At 39.6% G+C, this 21,234-nt stretch overlaps 1 protein-coding gene across 1 annotated transcript in view; it reads right to left on the bottom strand.

The window, feature by feature from the left end:
- Positions 1-474: 474 nt before the first annotated feature.
- The window catches only part of ONECUT1 (one cut homeobox 1), a 36,985-nt gene continuing 16,225 nt past the window's right edge, over positions 475-21,234 (bottom strand). The window contains exon 2 of the mRNA XM_005305076.4: positions 475-9,044. Coding sequence (XP_005305133.1) covers positions 8,752-9,044 — 293 coding nt within the window. The 3' untranslated portion in view covers positions 475-8,751. The remainder of the gene's footprint in view (positions 9,045-21,234) is intronic.

The raw sequence follows: 21,234 nt of genomic DNA on the forward strand, positions 1-21,234 counted from the left end.
GCACCATTGTAGGGACATAAGGAGGGTGGGGGAGCATTAACCCTCCTTTCTCCTCTGTGAGGGCTACCCAGACCAGGTTCAGCAGCATGGGGTAATCCCCAAACGGGAATGGGCAGGAAACTGGTGGGGCTTTGGCTCCAGTCCCTCAAATGTGCAGGCAGCAGAGATGAAATAGTGAAGGGGGACAGGAGGTAATTTGCTGCTAGTCTAGGCCGATAACCTCCCCAACATGTATCCAGAGGGGAGAAGGTAGTGACCTGTCTCCTTGAGCCACAGTTTCTTCCCTGCTCCTGAGGTGACACAACATTATGTTGCCCCTTTCTATGAGCTGTGTCTTTCTGGCACATACTATCCTGTGAACGATCTAACCACTATTGCACATGAAAGACCCCATTCCTCTCCTGAAGCAAACCTAAGGATTAGATTAGTATGTTGTGATTGTAGATGGAAAAACAAAAGAAGGCAAGAAATGTCTAAATTTAAAGTGCTGGAAAATCCAACCTTTTATTTACTACACTTTTGTGACTACATAAACGCTGAAACATTTTAACACTGAAAAGCATGATGACATCATCACTTGCTTTTTTTTTTTTCTTTTCTTTTTTTTTTTTTGCTTAGCAAACACAGCAGATGATATTGCACGGCATAAAGTGAGAACAGTAGCAAAGCTTAAAAAAAGTAACGTAAAGAAATCTTAACGCAGTACAGGAGATACCCATAAACAAACCAGAATAATGCCTAGTGCATTACACTTGTCGCTATACACAAAATACAGAAGAAGAAGCGCTTGACTAAGAGAGAGAGATTGAGGAAATATTAGCAATCAGCTGTAATTAGGTACAATAATCACTTAGTATGAAATGCAGATGCAACGCATAAACTACTACTGTTTTCTAATTGGCAAACCAAAAATGACAGCAAAGTTGTCTTTTTATCAAAATCTTCTCTTAAGTTTTCATTTTTTTTCTTTTTTCTTTTTTTCTCATTGCTATGGAAGAACTCCCTCTCGCTCTTGGAAGATTTCCTATCTCTACTGATCTTAAACCTGATGATTGTCTTTGGCGCCCTTTTTACATTATGAACAATCAAGCTAACTTGAACATGGAAACTGACTTGCACTGAAAAAAATAGTAAAGGTCAAAGGTGTAGTGAGAATGAAAAAGCAGAAAAAGGAGAGGAAGAGTGGGAAAAGGTTACTAAAAAAAATACTTGATCATTTGGGAGCATCTAGGTGAATGAAGGTTGTTTAGCTTGGACTGGACAGTAGACACAAGGGTTATGAAGACAACTACTGAAGCAAGGAAAAGACAATGCTTTAAACTTTATTTTCTTTTAATACTGTTGTTTGGGTCATACTGCAAAACTAAAATGATTCCACAATGATTATGCAATAAATGCAGAACATACCAAGAAAAATCAAAATACTAAACAAAAAACATTTTCTAAATACAGTTCCATCCAGTGTTTAATAGCTACTGTTGGATTAATAGACTACTATGTTGTCTCCTCCTCCATGTGAAACATAACTCATTGCACGGCATTAGTTTATGTATTAAAAGCAGACAATTAGCCAATGCTTACCAATAGACCATTTAATGATCCTGCATTTCAGAGCATCTTTATTGCCCTATTTCAATACTTGAAGTATAAAAATTTATCTAAGAAAGTGTAACTTTTGACCAAAAGCCCCAACCCTCCCTTGTCCTTCCCTCTCTGAACCCTTCAACTATCGCCAAAAACAGTGTACACCTTGAGTTTAACTATTGTGCGTGAAAAGAAAATATTTACACCCATCACAAATCATGTTGGTACATGGCATTTAGTTGAAATAGAATCTATCACTCAGGCAAAATAAAATACAGGTAAATGGCATCGTATATTCTGTGCCATGATGCCACCATCAGCTTTGCAGAATTATCATTGTCATTTCTTTTTTTCTCTCAGTTAAAACTGATTTTGTTCTCTAAAGATGTACAAAGTGATGCCAGGCATAGGGGAAGTACAGAATACAGTACATGTTTCCAGTTCTAAGGGTGTGGGGGAAAATACATTTCTATTCTGTTTTGTTTCTGCTGGCTGACCAAACAGATAGCCATGGGTTGAATTCACCTTGGGCAAAGCCTATCCATCCCGTAAGTCTCATTTAGTGACTGGATCAGCCTTATGCTGGGCTTCTGCAGGGCGATGACTTTCTCCTCAAATGTTGAAGGTCCTGATCTGGCAAAGCACTTACGTTCAGATGCACAAAGGTACTTAGGCTCTTAACTTCCATTGTTTAGGACCCTAAATACCTTTGAGGGCCTGGGCCATAAGCCCCAAGTTTGAAAAGCATTGAATCACCCACTTAAATTCTTCCCTCTTAGGAAAGCTCTTAAACCTGTGTTTAAGTGCTTTCCTGAAGCCAGGCCTTGAGCACATGCTTAACTTTAAGAGTGGGAGTAGTCCCATTGCCTTTAATGGGGCTAAATTTGTGTTCAAAGCACAAGGGCTTGCCTGGATTAGAGCCTACACATTTATTTTGCCAGTTTTCTTGAGGATTGAGGGGGAAGAAAAATTCGTGTCCCATGAAAATATTTCCATGCTTGATGGAACTGAGAAACTGTCCTGTTCTGCTCCTAAATGCACACCCAATAACAGTGTCTGGCAGACCGGCTGCTCTTAATAGTGGATTCTCAGAGCTCTATTTTGCCCAGCTGAATTCAGTGAAACTTTTCCCATTGACCTCAATGGCAGCAGGAGCCAGCCCTCGGTATATCACCAAGTTGGTGTATTTATCATGTTTGCAGCATCCTCCCCCTGTACTAGCTGAAGCAGTTTTGATGGGGGAGGGAGAGGAGGAAAGCTTGATGAAGACTGGATCATGTACTGAAGAGCATTTCCAAATTCAAGTTAGCTTTTCTCCAAAGTTTTACGCCCTCTACTTGCTATACCCGTGCGAATGGCAAATCAAACCAAAAACAAATCAAAGTCTCTCACAAATGCCAGTGCTTTTAAACATTAAACAACTTTTAAGTTCTTTGGATATGCAGGTCTTACCCACAAAATAACCTTCCTAGAAAAAGACAAATAAATTAAAGGAAAAAACACACTAACATTGCCTTTCTGCTTTCTAAGTGACAAAAGTACTACTTTGAAACACTCATTTTGGCATGTACAAGTTTTGTTTGTTTTCTGGGAGGTGGGGGACCTGGCAGTGTTTGTAACACATTGAAGTGCATGCTAAGACAAGTCTGAAGATACACCCTGCAGTCAAGAAAAGCACTCTCCTTCAGTTTATCTCAGCATCAGGAACAAAAAGATTGTAACACAAAGCTTTGGCCATTTTTGAATCTACTATATACAATTTTTTCACTACATAGTCATAAATTAAAGCAGTGATTAAATAAACATATACAAAATGTAATTAAATTAAAAATCACAGCACATTATAGAGAAAAAATAGGAACCCATTTATCACAGCAGAGAATATTTTTTTACCCTGTGAAAAGAACATTGACTAGCAAACACAAAAAGCTTCCTAATTTAAACAAAAGGAATCAAAGCCATATATATATATATATTTTCTCCCTTTCTTGCATTCTTTGCAAACAACAATCTTTACCCAACCTTTGAAATATTTCCAGGAATAAGATCTTCCTTGAGTATAACAGAGCAGTTCTGCCAAAAAAATGAAGGGAAAGAAAGAAAGAAACCCAAACAATAATAATAATAATAATAATAATTAATAATAATAATAAAAATACAAACAAAACAACCTCTACAAAATAAATAAGAGTTATAAAACTTTTTTTAAGTAACCTTAACAATTATCAAACTAGTAAGTTCTGCCTTATCACATAAACTCTCTATACAACATAACCCTAACGATTTATTACTATGAGGTATTTGGAGAAATTGGTAAAAGCAATGCACGGCCTGTCTGGGTGGAGGGACTCAAGCTGCTTTCAAGGGGAAAGAAGAAGGAACCTTTGGTTTGTCAGCAAGAAAGTGGAAAAAAACATTTTCCTTTGGTATCAAAGAAAGTTTCATTGCATGGTTGCACGGCAAAAAGCACCACGGTGAAGAATTATTCCTTTTTTTTTCATTAGTGGCCTTTCTAACAGGCTGAGGTATTCAAAGAGTATAAGGTGAGAGATAAAGAGGTCAACAGCGGTTTAACACTTTGGTTCAAGCAAGGCACTCGTCCTATGAGTTTACAAAGTTTGCAACATGTTTGCCTACAGCTTTATTAATTATTATTATTATCATTATCATCAGTATAGCAGTTGTAGTAAGAGTAGTATTCATAAGATTATTATTATTATTATTAAGAATGCAGACAAGTTTACACACTGAGTGAAGGTTGAGGAAGGGGGATGGTGGAGGGTATTTAAGAAGGAGAATGAGTTCCCTTTACAGACCAAGGCCGTGCATGAAAAATCTTTGGTATTCTTTGGTATCATCAATGTGATTAAAATCACCAATGGAAATCGAGTGAGGTAGCGTCTTTGGTTCACACTATAAATAGTAGATCTTTACACACTTTTTTTTTTAAACACATGGAAGTAGCTATTCCTTACCTTTTGCTTCTTTGTCGTTAGGAAATAGTTACCAAATGTATTGTAAAGCTAACCACACCACAATAATAAACCAGAAGGCCAAGCAAAGTCTCAAAATTAGCCTCTGGGCCTTTGAATGCACCCTAAACACAGCTAGATAGAAAAAGGATAAGTGCTTTCTCTTTGTTTGCTAAATGCATAGTTTTCATCCTTATGTACAAAGAAGGAGGAAGAGGAGGAGGATAAGAGAAAGAGAAGGAGGAGGAAGTACCACCTTTCCTGGGAAAAAATACCTTTTTCACAACTCGGGCGAGGAGAAGTGTCCTAGGACTCTTTGGTATAACAAGGTCAGCCATGTTTTCTTGCCCTCCAAGGACAGGTAGTCCCCTTTGGGCAGAATGCCCACTGCTGTTGAAGCCTGATTCTGAAGTCCTTCTCAGGGCCTGACCCTGCTCACAATAAGCCGAATGGTGAACCTCCTGAACACTGAGTAGCACATAACTCCAGAAGCAATCCCAATGAATTCAACAGACGACTCATGGAGTAAGATTCCACTCAACATGGGTAAGCATGGTGAAATCTGGTGCATTGAGGTCAACTGGAATTTTGCCATTGACTTCAAAATGAGCAGGACTGAGACGCTAGGCAACAACCCCCATTGTAGGTGTTTTCATTTTACTTTTGCTTTTACCCTGAGTAAGGACAGTAGGATGAGGCCCTTGGATAGCAATATGGGAGCCAAAAAAGTAGCAGTGTTGTTTTTTTCTGGAAATCTGATAATACAGTTTATGATGTGGGTGGATTAAAACTTTCAACCTTTTTGACACCCCCTCTCTTGGGTCATTATGGTAATTTTTGGATGCACTTCAGGAACTGAGTGCGTATTCCTAATCCGCAATATCTGTTTAACTAAACTTTGATTTTAGTCCAATTTCTTGATGTTTCCAAACTTTTTCCACTTTGCTTCCTTTCAGAACTGTTTCGTGTCATTCTTAGGTCCTGAGCCAGTGGCTCAGTGGTAATTTTTGAGTCTAATACTAACTTCCATTCTTCCAGGAAATCTTTGGGTGAAATCTTGACCCCACTGAAGTCAGTAGCAAGACTCCCATTGACTTCAGTGGGGCCAGGCTTTTCTCCTTTGTGTAGAAGTTTAAGCGCAACTTTGGGGGAAAAAAATCACCTTCATGGATGACCATTACTAAAGACAAGAAATAATAAGAATCTGGGTGCACCAAATGATCTACTGTCTATGCTTCAGTCAGTGCAATGGAGCAGTATCCTGAGGGATAAAATAACTTTATAATCAGGATGAAGGTTTCCATATTTATTTTGCTTCATATTTAGAAACCAACTAAAGAGAAGTGTGTGTTCTCTGTATATTCAAAGTGTGATTAGCATATTGCTTACAGGAAGGGTGACTTTGTTCTTAATGGCTTATAAAAACAAAAGGTTAAAACATGTTTAAACAGATGTAAGAAAACCACTTTTAGGCTTTAACTTGTGCATCAATTTGTTTGTGTGTGTGTGTGTGTGTGTGTGTGTATATACATAGCAAGAGATCCTGAAATTGCATATTGGGTGTAAATTCAATGCTGGTATGAAAGTTATCTTTGGTTTCAGCAAATAGTCTCAAGACACATTACAATGGAAATACTAAAAAATGTGGTAATGTACTTTGAATTTCCCTGCATTTTTAAATTCTCAAGTTTTAAATAAATAAGGCTTTCTTTCTAAACTATAAGTAAGTTACAAAGCAGTGTTTTCCTGGAGAAAGCAAAATGTTAATTATGGTTGTCCTCTTCAATATTATATTAATGAAACTGCATTTATAAGATCCCTTAAATGTGAGGTTATGTCTTCCTATTAATTTTTCCACTTCAATAATGTCTAGTTGGGAACAGAGCTTTTTAAAAGAAACCGTGCTAGAATTTAAGGTAAACTAGAGACTCTAATATTCATGGAACACATTTCATTAGACAATTGCATTGTCAGTTTTTTAAAATGAGTTTAACATAGGAAAAATTTTGAGAAATATTTAGTGACAAACATCCTGTTCTCATTTAACATTGTTTTAATAAGGAGATATTTCAGTTGTGTTTTAAAATACCTATTTGTAATTATAACTAGATAGCCTGAAACTTGACCAAACATGGTTAACTTGGGAAACAGATGGTGCTGCAAAGTTGCATAATTTCTTAGTCTTTAGCATTTTATTTGGACTTTATCACAAGAAAATAGAACCTTCCATGATAACATATGTTGGATTCTAGTTTACCTTGATTTTTTTTTAAGGTACAGGTATAAGAAAGATTTCAGATTTCTTATCCTAGCAATGGGACATATACCTGCATATTTGCTCACTTTAGAATTTGGTATGTTTAGGAGATTTGCTACAGTAATTTGAAATACCAGTTAGAGATCTAACAGGCACATGTAAAATATTTTCCCCTCTACACTAGAATTTTATATGCAGATGTTGCACTGCTTTCTTTTTGATTTTATCACAATAAGAATGGAACAATTTCATTTCTCTGAAAGTTCTGTTAGCAACAGAGCACTTAAAGCTTTTCAACTATAAATTGTAAACTATTTCATGCATTTTCCTGGTTAACAGACATGCAAGAAAGAATGTACTGGAATAAAAACTTAACCTAATAAGCAGGTACAAACCCACAAAACAAAAGGCCATATCCCGCTCTTATAGAGCTCCATAGAAGTTTTGCTATTGACTTCAAGATGTGCCCCCCACCCTAAAAAAAAGCACAAACGTAATCTTCTTGGAGCTGCTCCCACTGAAGTCAACAGGAGTTTTGCCATAATCTTCAATGGAAAAAGAATTTGGTCCCAAAAGCACATTCCTCCATGTCTCCTTCTACTCCTTTTCTCATTAATGGCCTTTTTATCCATAGACTTCAATGTCAATGGGGCAGAATTGGACGCTGTAAATTTATTCATATTTTTAATTTTTGTGTACAAAATAAATTAAATAGAATGGAATATAATGTTTGGAATCTAGATGATATTGCTGGCTGGGAGATGTACATAAAATACATTGGTAGGGAAAGATGGTCTTTTGACACCCTTCAAGCAGATGACCCTTCAGCAATGTCAGCCAGGAACAGTGTAAGAAAGGTATGCATACATGGCAAATATCACATCAGCCATACACACAGCTGTAAAGCCACATCCTGCTCCTATTGAAGCCAATGGCAAAACCCACTGACTTCAGTGAAAGCAGGATCCCACTATCAGCATCTGTGCTCTGACACTGTGACATTAGCTGCTACTCCTAAAATGACATTCTTTCTTGCCAGTCTTGGAAACAAATATTAAAGTGGTTTAGTAATTGCAAATAACAGTCTTGATTACAGGTTTTATGTGTTATACAGTTAGATTAGTTTATACCTATAACTCTACATAGTATTTTGTGTAAAAATAGCTTTGGAATATTAAAATCATTGCAATAAAATACCTGCAATATAATATTAAATGTATTCTTTGGTAGCTAGTCGATTTTTTTAATGGATGGAATATTATTTCACTTTTTTTTAAATCTGAACATTCCTTAACAAACAAAGAGAATGCACTGGTTTAGGTATCATTCAAAATTTCTTTGCCTAGTTTGAACTTGTTTCCAGGTGTTGCACTAGTGAAGTTCAAACGATAAAATAGCAAAAATCACACTACCGTTCAATGAATTCAGACGACTCCATGCTATGTTGGTTGTGCTATGGCACAACCCTTTCTGAAGATGAGCCCTGACTAAGTCCCTAACCACTGGTGTGTACGCAGTACGGATACACCATACACCTTCATGGCAATATCTGTGGAAATGAAGAGCCATATCTGAAAAGATGTCCATTCAATGACAAGAAATCACTATGCTCCAAACCACTAAACAAGCCAAATACGGTGAAAATGATCATGGATGAAGGTGTAAGACCAGTGGTTTCTTTCGTTTCTCTCTGTTTTTTTGTTTTGTTTCTTTTCTTTCTTTTTTTTTTTTTTTTGCAAGTCGTCGTCCTACTAAAGTGTGTATCTCAGAACAAAGTCAAAATGCAGGTGAAATAAGTCTTTGGTTTCTTTGGACTTATAAATAACTTTTTTTTTTCAAATAGTTCTAAGTATAAACCTGCTATCTTGAGGTCCTGGTCTTTATTTGTTTATTTATTTTTAAAGCTTTTCCACCGAGGTTTAGTTCGTGGTTACTCCTTCATGCTTTGGTACAAGTGCTTGATGAAGATGATGAATTGCCTGAATTGGAGCTGCCCTCGTCTTGCCACTTATCCAGACTCCTCCTCCGTGCATTCATGAAAAAGTTGCTGACGGTGCTCAGCTCCAACCCTAGCTGCTGGGAAATGGTGATTTGTAATTCTTTGGATGGACGCTTATTTTCCTTGAATATTGCATGTAGAGTTCGACGCTGGACATCCGTGAAGACCAACCGAGGCTTTTTGGGTGTATTCCCTCTATCTTTCCCATGTTCTTGTTCTTTCCTCTTGCATGCTGCAATAAAACACAGGGGATGTTAGAGTTCGGACTGAGAGAGCATCGGAGAAGATGCTGCTAATGCAGTAAACAAGTTGGAAATAACATTAATTTCATCTTAGATCTTCCAAATTTAGGGATGATGTCTAAGTTTGGGTAAGTCAGATCCTTCTTCAGTCAGCCCCTCTTGGACCTACCTATATTCACTTATGTATATATAAGTGAGTTTGTGTTGGTGTAATTTACATGCTGAACAGCTAGATGACAATACAGGAAGGTGTAAGATAGAGGAGGGTATGGCATTCTTTCATGAATTTGTACATTCTTACATCCACCCACCAGTTGATTTTCTTCACGACTCATTTCACTCATCTCTTATGGCTCTTTGGAGCGTGACTTGCATTACTTTATATTCCCAAAGACTCCCTTACACTCAGACTCGGTGGGTCAAATTCAAAGATGATATGTAAGGTTTGGAGTGAGGTGTAGCTTGCAGGTTGGTCAGTGGATGTGAGTCAAAGTAAGTCTCAGGAAGTCAGAGTCTAATTAAGTTTAATGGACTTTAGAGGGACTCAAAGTTGGTGTACCATACATATTGAGGGACCTAGTATATTATACTAGTTTAGTCTCCCTTAGGTTCATCTCTGAATTTGACCCATAGAATCCCCCTCCAAGTGGGGAAGGGTGTGGCCTGAGGAAGCCAAGTCTAGGGGTAGTCCCCGGCAGTCTGGGTCCAGAGCCATGATGCCAGGGAGCTGAGAGGAAGCTGCTGGAGTATGGAATCAGCACAGAGGCACCTCACAGTTGCCTGACATCCTACAGATCTCTAGGGCTTCATGTTGTGTGAGGGTGGCTTCTCCATTCCATGGAGCAAACCTCATCCCCCTGGCAGGACCATAAGAAAGAAACACCAAGAGGAAATCCCCCCACATCCTTGACTTCTCCCAGTGAAGGGGTAATCTGGCCTTTTATTCCCCAATAACATCCTGTGAGGGTCACAGATATGTTTGTAACCATGTTGACTCAGACTTACTGTCCTCTTTTACTTTGTTGTATAGAGAAAACATCTGAGGAGGGAAAGGCACTCTATAATTGTCTGTTAAAATGCTACAATTGAGGCATTTAACCTTTGTAATGCCCAGTAATGCTGGCTGTATAACTATGTATCATCCCTGTAAGATGAAGTGGAAATTTACTGATTTTTCAAGTCAAACTTTTCCACATTTTTTAATCTTTCTTTTTTTTGTTGTCAATCCATTTTCTGTAGCATCTTTTAATTGGCAGTGGAACAAAGAACTGAGAGGAAACAGGGTTGTATTACACTCTTGCAGGCCAGATAATTAGATATTTTGAACAAAACAAATGACATTGTGACACCCAGAACAGTGACACAGTAAATCTTGGTTACAACATTTCCATGCCATTCCATCTCTCTTTCCATTCTTGTTTTTTGGTGTTGTTTTGTTCTGTATTTTTAAAGTGAATATAGCACTTGTGAAAATGCTGTATTGAAAGACCAGGAGATTATCCATTGGACAGAGACAGAAGGGGCATTGGGAATGCAAGCTTCCCTTTCATTCCCCAGCAATTATGCCTCATTGCTGACCTGGAGGGACCACCTCTAAAGATAAAATTAAAGTTCCTCCTCCATGCCCATTCAGTCCTCATTTCTGCTGAGCTCAGTACCAGCTGTGCTCCTAGTATCCCAGTATGGCCACCCATTCCCTTAGTATTGGACTGAGGGGATCAGATTATTCCACTAAGGCCCCCAGATATCTTGTGTATTGTCACTCACAGCAACCTGTGCATGAGGCAGGGGAAAAGGGCATTTCAGTTCTCTCAGCAGTGAAGTTTTTGAAGAAGTTACTTGTCAATATTTATTCCAGTTACAGCATGTTTGCTCGGTTATGACACACTAGTTAAATGGACAAAGATTCAAAAATTTATATAGTTGTTTTGAACTAAAAAACCATTTAAAATTCAAACTCCCCGTCCTCTACGACAATATACCATTAATATGTCAAATCTTGTGTTTTTCATTCAAGCAAACCCTCAGTGAAGTTATGCTTTGTATATTAATTAATTAATTCCTGGACAAAAGATGGAGTTGAAGTTGAGAATATATATTGGTAACCTAAGAGTTTAAATACCCTTGCAAGAATGTTATATTATCTATTAACAAAAAAAAAAAAAAGCAAGGAAATTCACAGTAAAGAATAAACTTTAACAAAACCTCAACTATTTGAAAGTATGGAAATTCACAGTAAAGACATCCAAAGAACTTAAACTGCTGCTGTAACGACCTCAGTGTCCATCCTTACCTTTGCCCTTGTAGTGATGCCCCGAGGGGAGTCAGAGAAACAAACTTTGAGAGAAAATTAAAAACAATTTCATTTTCTCAGAGTGCCCCCTTTCTAATCTGTCAATGGCTGCTCAAATTCTGACCTGTGCAGATGCACTGTTCACCGATGAAATAATCATTCGTTATAATTTGTCCTGATTGGACAAATAGCATTAGAATCACAACAAGACAGACACACAGCAGTAAATACAGAGTTGGTTTATCTGCATATATAAACCTCCTAGTTCTAGGTCAAACAAGTATAGGACAGTCCTCCAGAAATATGAAGAATAGCAGAAAATAAACATGCATTGCGAATCTGCCCTGTAAAGCTTGACATCTTCTTGATCTTTGTGGCTCCACCCCATACAAGTTAAGATTCCTAAATAATTCCCTAGAAAATGGCCCATGATTTGAAAATACCTTGTTCCTGAGGACCTCAGCATCTGCACAAGGCCTGAGGTTCTCAAAACCTATCGCTGCTGAGAACACAGGGATCCAAAAAGTTTAAGGTACTGGGGAGAAAACATAAAATATTAAAATTGTGATTAAAGATCAAATAAACATCTGTCACTTTCCAAATTGTTAGAACATTCTTCTCATGCCCCAGTATAGGCAGCATTTCAATCTGCGAACAAATTGGTTACGCCATTCAAAAGTTGTAAGGGATCTTGGAAGCAGAGCTTAGAACCGAATTCAAAACCCAGCCTTAATTATGGGGCTGCTACCAATGCTTCCAAAATTAATTTAATGATGTTCAGTTTAATTGAAAGTGCCTCGCCTTGGCTCTACACCTATTAAAATGATAAAAAGTGCCTAATGCAGCACAATATTGTAGATTGAATTAGACTGATCACATAATACACCATCAGACCTGCCAACAAAACCAACAAAACAATAACCTCATATTTTACCAGCCTCTCCCCACAGATCAATCCCCATCCATGTGCCCAGGAAAAATGGTAGGCTTTGCAGAATGGCAGGATGAGTGAGAAATCCAAAGTGTGATGGATCAGAAAGGGAACATATTCTAGAGCCAGGGAACTCTCGTGAAATCATGTGACAGGTACTTCCTAATTTAAGTTGAGAAAAACCTCTCTGGTGCTTCCACTGATCTCATCAGAGAAGGCAACATTCAGTTGCAGTCCTCTCAGGAAAGTGATATAAACTTTTCTGACATTCTTACTATTTGATCCTGACATTCTTCCTATTGGAGTAAAGTGTGGTTCTACTCCAAAAAATAAGCCAGTTAAAATGCTCACAGGCTGGATAGTACTTACTGAATGAGCAGCTGTTCGATATCTTGTTTTAGTCTCATTATTCAATGTGTGGCTCCATGCTTTATTTACTGCACGCTATTCAAACCCTCTCCGGATATTAAATTATTAATTACCTCATGGGCTTTTCTCTGGAGCTTATCACTATAGTATCCAAGCGCTTCACAAATATTAATTTATTTTCACAATACCCCTGGGAGGTGACGGGGAGGTATTATCCCCCTTTTACAGTTGCAGTACTGAGGCACACAGAGATTAAGGTCAAAAGTGTCCACTAATTTTGGGTGCCCATTTTGAGACGTCTAGGACATGATTTTTCAGAGTACTTAGCGTTTTTATTGCACTGTCTAAGTTCAAAGCACAGCTCCCACGGACTTTAGCTGCAGCTGTGAGTGCTCAGCACTTCTGCAAATCAGAACCCAGGGTCTCAATTCAGGTTCTCAGAAAATGAGAAACACGTCATTAGAAATCATCTCTGATGAGTTTGATTTAAGTGACTTGCCCAGAATCACCTAGGAATTCTGTAGCAGAGGCAGTGATAGAATCCAGTTCTCCAGGGCAGCATTCAACTGCCTTGACCATGGACTGTCCTTTCTCTTCCTGCAGTTCCCTGCCTCATTCGCTACACACCTTCCAGCATCTGCAATAAATGAGGCTGGTGTTCAAGAAATAACAGGCTCCTTCACTACACATCCCTGATTAATCCCCAGACCACAGTCCATCCTGTGCACTGATGGAGGCAGGGGTCCTGTGGAAAAAATAGTATATGATCATGTAATTAAGGACTGTATCATAATGTATATGCACAAGGAGGCCGAATTAAGGTTGCAAGGGTAACCCGGTTTCTGACATTTCCTACCTTTTGAGTGCTTGACTTTGCAACATTAATCTTTCTTTAAAATGTAGATTTTTGTGTGTAATTTCCTAGGTTTTTTAAAAAAGCAAAATAAAAACACATAAATTGAATCGTGTTGAATTACATTGACTCCTACATGGTTCAGCATCAGAGTTAGAACCTTTAGATCTATAACACAAACCTCTGCTACTTGAGCTAACAGAGTAACTGATAGCAGTAGTAGGTTGTCTCCTCTACGTGGACCTGGACTAGTGAAGAATCAGACACACACTTTGCCAGACTGGTTTCACAGATATCTACTGACAGCAGAGGTATGGTGAGACTCAGAATTTTTGGGTCCAATACCTGTTTCTGGAGGGGAGCATGCTTTAGAGGGCACAAACTCTTCTGCCCACCTCCCTGAAATCTGACCCCTCCTGCCCATGTTCCTTCCAGCCTGACCCTGTGCCAGTCCTGTCTCCCCATCCCACCACAACTACTCATCTCAGAAGGGCCAGATTAACCCATCACAGGGCTCTAGGTAAACATACACTTCTAATGTGAGTGCCACTCACTCAAATTTGGTCTGGCCACACCTCTGTCATGACACAGGGGCAGCCAGGCCAAACCTGAGCGACATTGTGCCTGGCCCTCCTCCCCCCACGAATTTTGGCCCTAGGCATGGGTCCAGTTTGCCTATGCATTAATCTGGCACTGCATCCCAGTTTCCTCTCTGCCCCCAGCTGCTCATCCAGTCTCAGTCTCCCTCCTCAAGCTCCTCATTCCAGCCTCCCCACTCAGGCTCTTTGCCCAGACAATCCCAATATCTTCTCAGCATGGCTTCCCCCACCACAGCCCCAGATCCTTTCCCCAATCTACTCCTTTTCCCTCCCATCCTTGGTGCAGCTTTCATCCCTTCTGCATTTCAGTCAAGCTGATTCCTCCTTTTCCTCTCCACTACCAGGCTGACAGCATGGGGCATCAAGACCATAGAAGTGACAGTCTCTCCACTGTCACTGTCCAGTGCCCATCAAGACCATAGAAGTGACAGTCTTTCCACTGTCACTGTCCAATGCCCAGCATCACAGTGGCCCACAGATGTCCTGCTCTGCAGAGCCCCTGTAGCCCAGGGATGGAGCATGCTCAGTACAGACGGAATCTCAGAGAATTTAGCTGCCAAACTTTAACAATACTCTACTATGCATGTGTGAACTGACTATTTTTAAAGGCTTTTTTTTAGGTAGTTTTTCCACAGGGTTGGCAAAAGGCATATCCCTGCCAGCAGGCCAGCCTCTCTCCACCCCAGCCAAATTTCAAAGACTTGTTACAAAGCATGGGGGTGCTAGGGCTTTTCAATTAAAGGGTTGTAAGAATTTTTTAAACAGGGACAAAACAATATATTTCCTCCTAATCTGATTCTTGGAATCAGCTGAACCAGCTGCTTTTGCTGCAGCTTTAAAAAAAAAAAAAAATCATTCTGAAGCAGACATCCAGCATAGAGAATTTCATCCTGAATGGTTACTGTTTGGCAAAGTTATACGCAATTGAAAACAGAGTCTTATAATGGGATGTGTCAACCAACCTTAATAATAGGTGCTGCTATCAGCTTCACCTATAGTATAATTGTCAGAACTGTCAGCTAAATTTTTATGAGAGGATGCTCTTAATTAATAACTGATGCTTGATTTTTAACATGCATTGTAAATGTAAATATAGCTATATAATTTCATCTGTTTATATAGGACCCAATACTAGGACTATCTATCTGGTGCATGGAGCCTGCAGCTACAAATATGTCCTCTGAAGCAGCTGTGGAATGGTTAAATCACCATCTAACTCCTCTCCCTTCCCAGAGGTGATCTGCCAGCCAAGGAAAGGAAAAGAGAGGGCCAGGGCTAGACACAGATCTACTCCACATGGGGACTGTCAATGAATTCTCTAGTCCCCATCCATTCAAACCCAAGGAGTGGGTACTATTCTCATCCTTCCCTTCTGCCCCTCCTCCCCTTGCACACTGGGCTGGTATTCCCAGGACAAGTTATCAGCCCAGCGCACAACATGTTTACATGGGCAGGTGCAGCGTATGTATTCTACTCTGGTGCATAAACCAATGTCGGGATTTCTAGATGTTTGTATTTCATTTATGGCATTTTGCTTTAAAATTCAAGACATTTAATTTTAAAAACGAACACATTTTCCAGTTTTGTGCGAAGCTGGTTTTTTTGGGAGATCTCACTGCAAAATCATTGGTACCATAGGCAGCTAATGAGAACTTTGCAGCTTTGACATTAGTGAAGTTAACTCATTCCTGGATCTCTTGATCTTTGGGCATCCTGAGAGACTCATCTCTTTTCTCCAACCTTTGAGGGTGTCGACTGAGATATAAGAGGGTGGTCAGATGAGAGGGAGATTTTATATTTTTGTTTGGGTGCAAACTGTAGTTTGCACTCTAGCTAGACCAAGCAGGCAAAGGGTGAAATAAAAGGGAACATTGTTATCCCCATTTTACAGAATAGGAACTGAGGTGCATATAGATTAGATGACTTGCCCAAGGTCACACACTAAATCTGTAGCAGGGCCAGAAACTGAACCCAGAACTCCTGAGTCCCATTCCAGTGCCTTAATCACCAGGTCTTACTTCTTTCCACTTCAGAAATGCAGGAAAAAATCTTAGCCCCACTGACATCAGTGGAAATATCCTAAATCATAAGATAATTTTAAAAGGTGGGTGGACATTTTTTGTCATTACTTTAAAAAATAATTATTTTCTTCTGTATCTTTTGGTGCAAAAGAACGACTGTACACTTTAACTGTACTAAAAAGAAGTCTCCAATGTTTACTGTACAAATCTGAACTCTCATTCATGTCTGTGCAATACCTTGTACATTCTTGGTATAGCTAGAAAACTACAGCAGGGAAGTTTCATTAGCTGAAACTTCCCTGCTGTCAACTAACAAAGGTCCTGATACAGCAATGCACTTCAGCTTGTGCTTAACTTTAAGCATGTGAGTAATCCCAATTTTATTCAGCAAAGCACTTACATGCTGATACTTTGCCCTGCTGGTGACATTGCTATGACCTTCTTCTAAAGACAAAAATACATAGGCCTTCTTTTTCAGAAATGCAATATGCTATGATGGTCCATGTTTGTCAATAATGTGTCTAAACTTTCAAACTGATTGACCTAAAAAGCACAGTAGAGAACAAATGCATTTAGGCCCCCAATTCAGCTAACTTTAAACATGTGTGCTACTCCCGCCTATTCAGACAAGCATATACTTTAAAAAACTATAACTTCACAAACATTTAGACAATCTAACATGGTCTTCTTGGTCTCTTAGGGATAGATCCAACTCCCATGGCAGTCAGGGGAAAGACTGTTATTGACTTCCATGGAAAACAGATTAGGTGAAATTTTCTGAAGTGCTTAAGGGATTTAAGAGCCTAAATTCCATTTAAAGCAGCCTACGTGATTTAGACACTTTTGAAAATTGTACCCACTTAGTTTGTAAGCTCTTTGGGGCAGGCACTACTCTTATTTTCTGTGCCTTATACAGCACCAAGAACACTGCTAGCACTAACAATAACTAACAGTGATAATGAAAAACAATAATAGGTTTTCCTTAAGACCATTTTCTCTGTTCTATAGCCAATCAATCAATTTTAATAATAAATTGTAGCTCTCAAATTGCCAAAGCACAAATGTAGGGCTGGGGATGAAACAAGTACTCCAAAATAAGAGTCTGTCAAAAGTAGGAGTGGAGGATGATTGTTTCCTAACATGAGTGATGGTAAATGGAATCTTTTACCTGTGTGTCACTGGTTCAAATCCAGTCCAAGGTAGTGGAAAGAGGAAGCAGCTGCATCCCTCTCTCTTCTGGGCCAGAGTCCTTTTTCTTTAAGCAGGCAAAGCTAATCACTGAAGTCAGGGCTTGCTTAAAGACTGATACATTAGGCCCTTTCTGGACAACCATCAGGCCTTAGTGTCCTGGATAGTTAATCCTGTACCTTTATGAGCACTATATTTTATGAGTAGCAGAGAATGATACTAGAAATAATTTGGATTCATGTCTTTAACATACACCTACCCAGAAGCAGTTTAAGTTTTTGAGCTGTCTGACTGGTACAAACAAGACAGATCCTGAATTCACAAAAATGTTTCAATTTAAAACCACTGGGATGCTGCACTTTTGTAGATGATCACGCTACGATTGTATCTCTCTATCACAATGTTGGCATGTGTAGCATAGCTGGCCATTTCCCCATGTCATCCAATAAAAAGAACGGTGCCTTTTGTTTCTAGCATTGCCTGCAGCTGAGTGATACCCCTTGAGCTGCCATTTGAAAGATTCTGAAAAAAGCCTGTTTAAGAAAAAGGCAAAGCAGAATATAGAAAGCAAGTCACTTTGACTCCAACACTCTGTGTGTGTAGCTAGGACAATGTAATATTATCAGCGTCACAAGGAGACTTATAAATCCATGGCTGAACTGTGGCCTCTTCTAGTCACTTCCATCTTTCTCTGCCCTGAGCAACAGATAGTTTTGTCACTTGCAATTCTCCTGATTCAGTCCATCCATCTATTTTTGTCTCCTTTGTTCCTTCTAAGTTGCCTTGGGGATTTGACTGACTTAACTTGCCAAGTTTGGTACCTCTTATTAAGGCCCAATTGCCTGTGAGTGGTACAGAACTTCCTGCTGCACCTACTGCTCACTAGAATGGGAGCATTACACCATTTGTCAATGCTCTTTTAAGCTCCCTTTTAAACAAGGAGTTGGGCTGATTGTACCCCACACAATGGGACCAACCCTGGTCCCATTGAGGTAAATGGCAAAGCGCCTATTGACTTCAGTAGGAGAAGAATCAAGCCCCATATGAAAACTCAGTAATGAGATTTATCTCTCTCAGTTCATGGGATTGGGGGTAGAGAAGTAAATATTTTTTTCCATCTGCACTGGGAACTAAACTTTTCTGTGGGTCCAAAAGCCAAAACTGCAGTAGGTACATGTTGTGCTGACTGCACTGCCCCACTCAGAAGATCATCCCTAAGGGGAAATTTGCCTTTTTAAAGTCTAAGAAAAAACAAAACAGAACTATTTCCTCACTGCCCACTTTCAGGAGCAGTACAATTCTCTCTCTCTTTCTGTTATACCTAAAACATAAACAAAAGTGACAACTTTCCTTCCCTTCTGGATTTTCAACTCCTAAACACACAGAAACACAACACATAAAGACAGAAAATATCAAAAGGAATCTGCCCTCTGCTTCAGACACGTTATAAAGAGACAACACCATGACTTCCACTCCGCCACAGTTTCTCCTTTTGAAAATTTGGTACTCAGGGTCAAGATGGAGAACAGAAGAAACTATATGGACAAAACTTGTACTGACTTCTGTGAAAGATTTTGAAATCACAGGTGAGCTGCCACTGAAAGAAAAGTTGATCAGCCAATGGCTAAAAATGTTAACGGCAGTGACCGCACTCTTTCAGATATAAAATGGAAAAGTGTCAAGTTCTCAACAACTCAATGAATGGAAGGATTCTGGAAATATTTTCCTACAGAGCTGTGCCCTGATGGATGTAACACTGAGGGTAATTCTTCCATCTGAGTGCAACACAACATGGAATCAAACAGAATTCTATTGCTCAGCTGTTTCTCTTTGAAAAACTCTTGCAGTTCCATCAGTATCATAGCCTGATTCTAGCACATAGCAAATAGAAAAACCAAGACACATTGTTGGTTTATGCTTTGGTGGATTTATTTATTTGTCTGCTTACTTTCTGAGATGTATGTATCAATGCAACTGTAGATAGATGTATGCAGATATACAGCTCCAAATATGGTGATTTCATATCATTTTTTTTTAAATTTTGTTAAAAAGTAGAAGTGGACTGGTGGTGGGATATAGTGTCTTTCACCTCAAGGTGATAGGACAGGTTTTCAAACCTGGCCCATGTCAATGGTGACCACAGATCATTATTGTTTGATGGTTGTTTGTGTCCTATATTAAATAAGGTAGTGGTCTCAGTTCAGTTTCTGGTGGGCAGGTTCACATCACACTAATTTCCATTGCATTTGTCATGTGGTCGCACTTGATACCAATTAGCAGCATGGCTGGAAGTTTCAACAGTATGCTATGGATTGAACGAGCATGAAAACTGAAACTTCCCTATCTATTCTAGATATAATCTTCCTGAAATACCTTAGTGGAGCAAAACTGGGAAGTCTTGCAAGCTCTCCCTACTTTGGGATAAGTAATGTGCCGATACATGGTGCCTTTGATCCTGAAGATTCCAAAGATATTTTTACAAACTATAGCTATGTGCTTTTCTATGCACATTACCCATGACTGTGGAATTCTGCATGATATCCCAGGCTAATGCTAATAAAACCCTTATCTCACATTAACATGTATTCTGCATATCCTATGGAAAAATTATTTTAGGAATGTTTTAGAGAGTTTTCAAATGTTTTGTTGGAATTAATTTTTCATATTCCTTGGCTTGTAAAGTCAGATCCATTAGTTACCCTGACTTACGTTCATGAAGGCACTCCACATCACAATACCTAGATGCTTAGAAAATCACAGGAACAACACTGCAACTCACAAAGCCTGAGTCAGGCGCCGAGATTCCCTATACGATGAACAGGCTTCTCAGACTGAAAGTCACAAAAGCCATCACGCTAGGTGGAGAGCTGCCTAAGTTAGCCAATGGGAGATGCCAATGAGAGAGATGTGTACTAAGCCCCACCCCCTCACAGAGATAGGCACCTAAGTCCAGGCTGCAGGGAGACACCTCTCTCTGCTAGCAGTTTTCAGCTGTGAACCCATCTCTTGGAGTTAGGCGCCTAAGGTGTGTTGTTGCAAGAAGCTGGTGGGGTGGGGGGGAGAAGACGTTTCTCATAACCTTTAATCTAGTGGTTAGAGCACTCTCTGGGATGTGGGAGACCCTGGGCTTAGTTCCGCACTCCACCTGATGAGAAGAAGGGAATTGAACAGGGATTCCTCACTGCTCAGGTGCATGCCATATCCATTGGGCTTTGGGACATTCTGATGTGGGGCTCCTTCAGTCTCTCCAGTTGAAGCTTTTCCACTGTGGATAAATAATTGAAGAGTCACTAGCTGGGTAAGTGCACTAACCACCAGGCTTTAGAGTCATTCTCATGCTTGTACTTTCTCACGCTCGATCTCTCGCCCAATGACTATTTGATTATTTATCCACAGTGCTCACCTCCAGGTTAAGTACTCTAACCACGGGGCTAAAAGTTATTAGGGAGGGTCTCCTCCATTTTGTCTGAATTTGCCTGAGAGGCCTGATCCAGTAGACATGGTTTGAGCACACCTACTGGACTGGGCCACATGTGAGTTAGGCAGGCAAATGCCTGTTTTCTCCAGTTTGTGAATCACTCTGGTGAGTGGGTGGGAGATAAGCACCAGACACCTAGAGTGAGGCAGCAGTGCACATGTGGAGAGCAGAAACGTAAGCACCTTTTTACTGCAAAAATGCAGGTGCCAAGTGAGTTTAGGTATCTACAGGGCTTGAAGGTGGTTTTGTGAATTGCAATAGAGTCTAAAGTAGGGATTTAGGCACCTAGGTGCCTAAGTCTGGGATATGGGACCCTAAATACTTTTGTGAATCTAGCCTCGAGTCCAAATCTACAGGTCTTAGATGGAACCACAAACCCCTTTAGATTTATCTTAAATGTCTTTTCTAAACCGAAACATGTCATGATTTTAAAACCCATTATCTTGGG

Source organism: Chrysemys picta, chromosome 10 (assembly GCF_011386835.1).
Source record: "Chrysemys picta bellii isolate R12L10 chromosome 10, ASM1138683v2, whole genome shotgun sequence".
NCBI lineage: Eukaryota > Metazoa > Chordata > Testudines > Emydidae > Chrysemys > Chrysemys picta.